The 5,812-nt window shown below is 32.7% G+C and overlaps 1 protein-coding gene across 1 annotated transcript in view; it reads right to left on the bottom strand.

Annotated features, from left to right (window-relative positions):
- The window catches only part of LOC106874390 (uncharacterized), a 280,957-nt gene that overhangs the window by 67,235 nt on the left and 207,910 nt on the right, over positions 1–5,812 (bottom strand). Inside the window, exons 112-114 of the mRNA XM_052968226.1 lie at positions 4,735–4,863; positions 2,459–2,650; positions 1,624–1,755 (exon numbers count right to left, since the gene is read on the bottom strand). Of these exons, the coding sequence (XP_052824186.1) occupies positions 1,624–1,755; positions 2,459–2,650; positions 4,735–4,863 (453 nt within the window). The remainder of the gene's footprint in view (positions 1–1,623; positions 1,756–2,458; positions 2,651–4,734; positions 4,864–5,812) is intronic.

Raw genomic sequence — 5,812 nt, forward strand, 5'->3', positions numbered from 1 at the left:
ATATATATATATATATATATAAGGTTAGTTGAGTTAGAGATTAAAATAACCATTTAAGGGATAGAAGTATCCATTACACTACCACTATATTATCTACATTTAACCATGGGCATACATATGCAAATATATTATGTTCATAAGTTATAGGTAAAGACAAGGATAAACATGGGCTTATCAAGAATCAAAATTTAAAGAAAACACAAAATGGAGAAGTACTAATGAACAACAATTGACTTACATCAATTATTATTCATTAATTCAATACAAATAGACTGCATCCCATCTAACAGCTGTTTCTGTATGGTATTGTCATTGATATGCACAAATACATAAAATATTAATCATATTTTGTAATAAAGCCAATCTGAAACAAGGAGCTTCATCAGAATGAAGAATAAATAAAGAAGAAGAGTATAGAGAAGAAAAAGGGAAAAGTTGAATATGGTTGTAATCATACCATTTTGCTTGTTCATCTCTTAATATTTATTCCATAATATTATTTTTTTAATCTAGTATTTAATATCCTAAGCGTTTTAGGGCCCCTTACAACACACACCATCTTCTTATTCATTCATTTATTTATCTTACCCTGTATAACGGTCTCAATAGCTGGTCTTTTCTTTTTACATTTCAACTGACCATTTACACCGAACATTGGACCTTAGCCTATCTTACTGCAGACAACAGGTGGAAGGGCTTAACCACCTATTTGCAAATCAAATTGCATTTAACCGATTAGCACTTCATTATGAATAATACTATTAATTAGTACTACAAACAACTATTATAAATTATTATGATTAATATAAAACCTTACTGTATCTAAACTCCTTCTATGACTAAAACCTATTGGCGTATCCCACTATTATTTTTGGATTTTTTATTATTTATCCGTCCCTGTACAAAGGATTAACCCACCAATTGCTATTTTGGTTTAGTCTTTTACTTAATGGCCCAAAGAGACACACAAGCAAAATGGTATGATTACAACCATATTCAACTTTTCCCTTTTTCTGCTCAATGCTCTTCCTCATTATTTATTTTTCACTTTGATGAAACTCCTTGTTTCAGATCAGTTTTATTACGAAATATAATTAATATTTTACATATTTGTGCATATCAATGGCAATATCACACAACATTGGAAGCAGAAACAGCTGTCTATTTGCATTGAATTAATAAATAATAATTGATGTAAGTCAATTGTTGTTCATCAGAATTCTCCATTTTCTGTTTTCTGATATATATATATATATATATATATATATACATATATATATATATATACATACATACATACATACATACACACATATACATATATATACATATATATATATATATATACATATAGATGCACACAAGTACACATATGCACATGATGCATACATGCACACACACATGCCTTCTTTTATGCAAATTTTAGCAACTATTTTTCCAGACCTGGATAGTTGGATGGTTCTACTATTGTTCACAAATAGCAATATAAAACAAATAAATATAAAGAATAGGAATATTTTGTTTTATATATATATATATATATATATATGTGTGTGTGTGTGTGTGTGTGTGTGTGTGTGTGTGTGTGTGTGTGTGTGTGTGTATTAAACAAAAACAACTTACAGTAAATGTAGTTAGAAACATATTTGGTTTCTTCAAGGTATCAATAAGTGAAACTACGCCTGTCAACTTGTCTATTTGGAAGAATGACAAAGCCGGATATTTTCCAGTCAGTTTATAATGTATGGATTTATTCTGTCAAAAGATGAAATAAAACAAAAATACAGAGGGAAAGGTTAAATTTAGTGAATGCAAAAATATTTCTGATGACATAACTTCACTTATTATGTAAAAATAATTCTGTAGTTTTAAGAATAAACTATGTTTTATGTTAAAGAGCATGAGAAATATGAAGGACTTAAATCATTCACATAACATGATTAAGTTGTTTTTACATTCAAAAATACAATGGATTGTATAGGTTAAAATAAAATTTTCTATATATGTTTTGGAAAGATTGAAGGTAATTTTAGTGTTAACCTGTTGATTTGTAATAAGTAGCTGCTTTAGCACCACCCTACCTGGGACTAACTGTACCAAAGGGGTAATATTTAAATTAAAAATCTAGATCAAAACTGTTTATAGCATGAATGATGTGAAATTCTGGTCTCTGCAGCATAATATATATCAATAATACAAAATTATAGATAGTTCAGTATAGAGACAAATTCTTCCCAAATCATGATTATATTTAATCAAAACATAAGCAGTCTAACCACATGAATTATATTCATTTTTTATTTTACATTTGAAGAGGAAATATTTTAAAATTAACTCATTGGTCTTAAATTTTGAAATTTTCATTCAAAATATCAAAAAAAATGTAATTATTTCTTCCATACATGTTTGCAGTAGTAAAGACAAAAAAAAATTTTAATATAATTTTCCAGATGCTCACCACATTAGCTGCAACTTGTACCCAAGATGTTCTTACATTATATATGTCACCCAGAGATTTAGTATCATTTAAAGTTAATGTGTGTGGAAGATTTAGAAACTGTATTTGGGGTTGGCTTCGAGTAACAGTTATAAAGACAGTTGCAGTTGCAGTATTTTCTGATACACGTTGGTCGCGAGCAGTGACAATCATCTTGAAGAAAAGATAAGAAGAAAAATTAAAAATGAGAATATCACAATTTTGCAATTTAAACATAAAATGAATTAAATAAAATAAGTAAAATGGTCATGGGCATGAGTTTGGACAAATAAGCTACCCCTCTACACAACTCCCCTCATCTTGTTTACCACTCTCTTTTTACCCTTTTCACTAAGCTCTAACACTAATCCCTTCTTTTCCCTCTTGTTCCTTCTATAGTCCCTCCCCTAACAGTGGCTACTATGTTCCTTTCTCCACTACATCCTCACTATAAATCTTCTTTTCTCATCATACTTCACCCCATCCCATCACTATGCCTAAGATCATTACCCTCTCTCCTATTCTCCTTTAAGCCTTTTAGTCTTGCAAGGCAATCTCTTTAGTGTTGACGACTTAAAAATAAGCATCCAGTACTCTCTGCAAAGTGGTTGATGCTAGGAATGGTATTTAGTCACTGAAACCATGCCAAAACAGACAGCAAAATGTAATGCAGTCCTCCAATATGTTAGATCCTGTCCAACTGTTCAATTCATTCCAGTATGGAGAATGGAAGTAAAATGATGATGATGATTATGACGATGACATGATGTGATGCACAGAATTTTTATTATGTGAATTATAGTGACCAAAAGTCATTTCTGTTCGTAAAAATCTTTTTAATTGCCCAAGAAAGGTTGAGTAGACTATGTTATACTGAAGTGGTCTAACAGACAGAATTACGTCCATAGCTGTCCTTTGCCTGCATGTAGAGAAAAAGGCTTTCATTCTCCTATGTATGTTAATTAACTTTTAAGAGATTAATGCTTAACTTGTTAAAATTATCTCCCCTTTTATTTAATAGTTGATGCTCAGTTTTTGTTTTCTTTTTCCAACTGGGAGCCAAATTTCAAATAATTATGACTGTTTTGCATATGATACTAAAAAAAAATTGCCTCTTAACTTATTTATAATTTATTGTCTTCTACTATAGCTTTAGGGCTGACTAATGCCTTGTGAGTGGATTTGGCAGACAAACTGTGTGGAAACCTAATGTATGTATATATGTGTGTTTGTGTGTGTGTGTGTGTGTGTGTGTGTGTGTGTGTGTGCGTGTGTATGTGTATGTATATATATAGTACCCCCTGACTGGCTCCCATGTCAGTGGCACGTAAAAAGCACTATCCAAATGTGATCAATGCCAGGACCGCCTGACTGGCCCTCATGCTGGTGGCATGTAAAAAGCACCATCTGAACGTGGCCGATGCCAGTACCCACTGACTGGCTCCTGTGCCAGTGGTATGTAAAAAGCACTAACTGAACGTGAACGAAGCCAGGCCCACCTGACTGGCCCCCATGCTGGTGGCACATAAAAAGCACCCACTACACTCTCGGACTGGTTGGCATTAGGAAGGGCATCCAGCTGTAAAAACATTGCCATATCAGATTGGAGCCTGGTGCAGCCGCTGGCTCTCCAGACTTCAGTCAAACCATCCAACCCCTGCCAGCATGGAAAATGGACGTTAAACGATGATGATGATGATGATATATATATATATATATATATATATATATATCATTTCATTTTTTATCTAGTTTCAGCTCATGAGCTGTGGCCATGCTGGGGCAATTCACTTCAGATTGCACAGGATCCTGTGTGATAACACAACAGTGGAAATTTCATGTGATTTACAATAAGAGCTGAAGCTTGTATGATGTAATTGCCATGTGCTAAGTGCATCCAATCATGCATATACATGTGTGTATGTGCATGTGTATGTGTGTGCATATGCATATGTGCATGTGCATGTGTCTATGTGCATGTGTGTGTACACATTGTGTGTGTATGTATGTGTGTGTGTGTATGTGTCTTTGTGTTTGTCTCCTCACTCCTCTAAATGACAACCAGTCTTGGTTTGTTTACATCCCATAACTTAGTGTGTTCAGCAAACGAAACCAAGAGAACAAGTGCCAGACTTTAAAAAATAAGCACTGGGGTTGTGTTGTTTGATTAAACACTTCAAGGCAGTGCCCCAACATGGCCGCAAACTGATGTGTGAAGCAAGCAAAAGAAGCAAAGATAAAAGATGCCATCTACTTACCCTATAGAAAGTTGGATTCAGAGAATCAGAAGTCAGTGAATTTTTAACCAAAATTTTACCACTGTCTTTCATTAAATAAAAGTACTGAAGAGTGTTTGAGAGTCCAGTTGCTGAATACACAATGGTGTCCTGCATGTAATGAAAGGAAGAATTAATAAAATACCAATTTTTAAAAGAAAAGCAATGGAAAAATTTTTTTCATATCCCTTATATTTTATCAAAAGGTGGCAAGGCACTGAAGTTTTCACTTCCAGGCAGGTTTATTGACCTACAAGAACAGTTCACATTTGATCTGCTGATAAATCTGCTGAAACTCTGTGCTAAAAGTAAAAGCTCAATATGTGTGAAGATATATCATCTGAATATAGTTAGATAAAAATTCGAAAGAAAAAATAAATATTTCCAATCTCTAATATTTTAATCTTCACCATTTTCTGAAATGCAAGCATGTATCAATCAAAATTGGAGAAACTTATTAATTTACACTGAATGAATAGGTGGTCATGGATTCTGTAATACAATGGAGTTTTTTTGTTGCTTTTTTTTAAAGCATTCGCTCATTACAAGGTCCTTACACCACTGAGTTTCTAGAATAAAATGGACTCTAGACAGAAGTCAATAGGTGACGATGTGCATAAAGACTTAAAAGACTGGAAGTTATGTTGAAGAGGAAAACAAGACTGTGGAAGAGAATTCCAAAGTTCAGAGGTATGAGGGAAGAAACTGGTACTGTAAAGTGCTTTACAACACTTAGGAGTTATTATAAAATTGCTAGTTTCATGCATGCATGTATGTATGTATGTATGTATGTATGTATGTATATATGTCATTGTTCAGTTTTATATCAAGATTTCTTGTCAATAGAGAAAGAACCAGTTTCTAAGCTATATTCAAGGCTCCTTCATAGAAATTCCAACATCAACAACAGGATATTTTTGTTTGTATGTATGTATGTATGTATGTATGTATTCATGCATGTATATATATATATATATATATATATATACATATATTTGCCTGTATGTGTTGCAAGTGCCACTGTCTGGGAGGTATATTTTTGTAGTGAAATAGTAGTTTT

This window comes from Octopus bimaculoides, chromosome 5, assembly GCF_001194135.2.
Source record: "Octopus bimaculoides isolate UCB-OBI-ISO-001 chromosome 5, ASM119413v2, whole genome shotgun sequence".
NCBI lineage: Eukaryota > Metazoa > Mollusca > Cephalopoda > Octopoda > Octopodidae > Octopus > Octopus bimaculoides.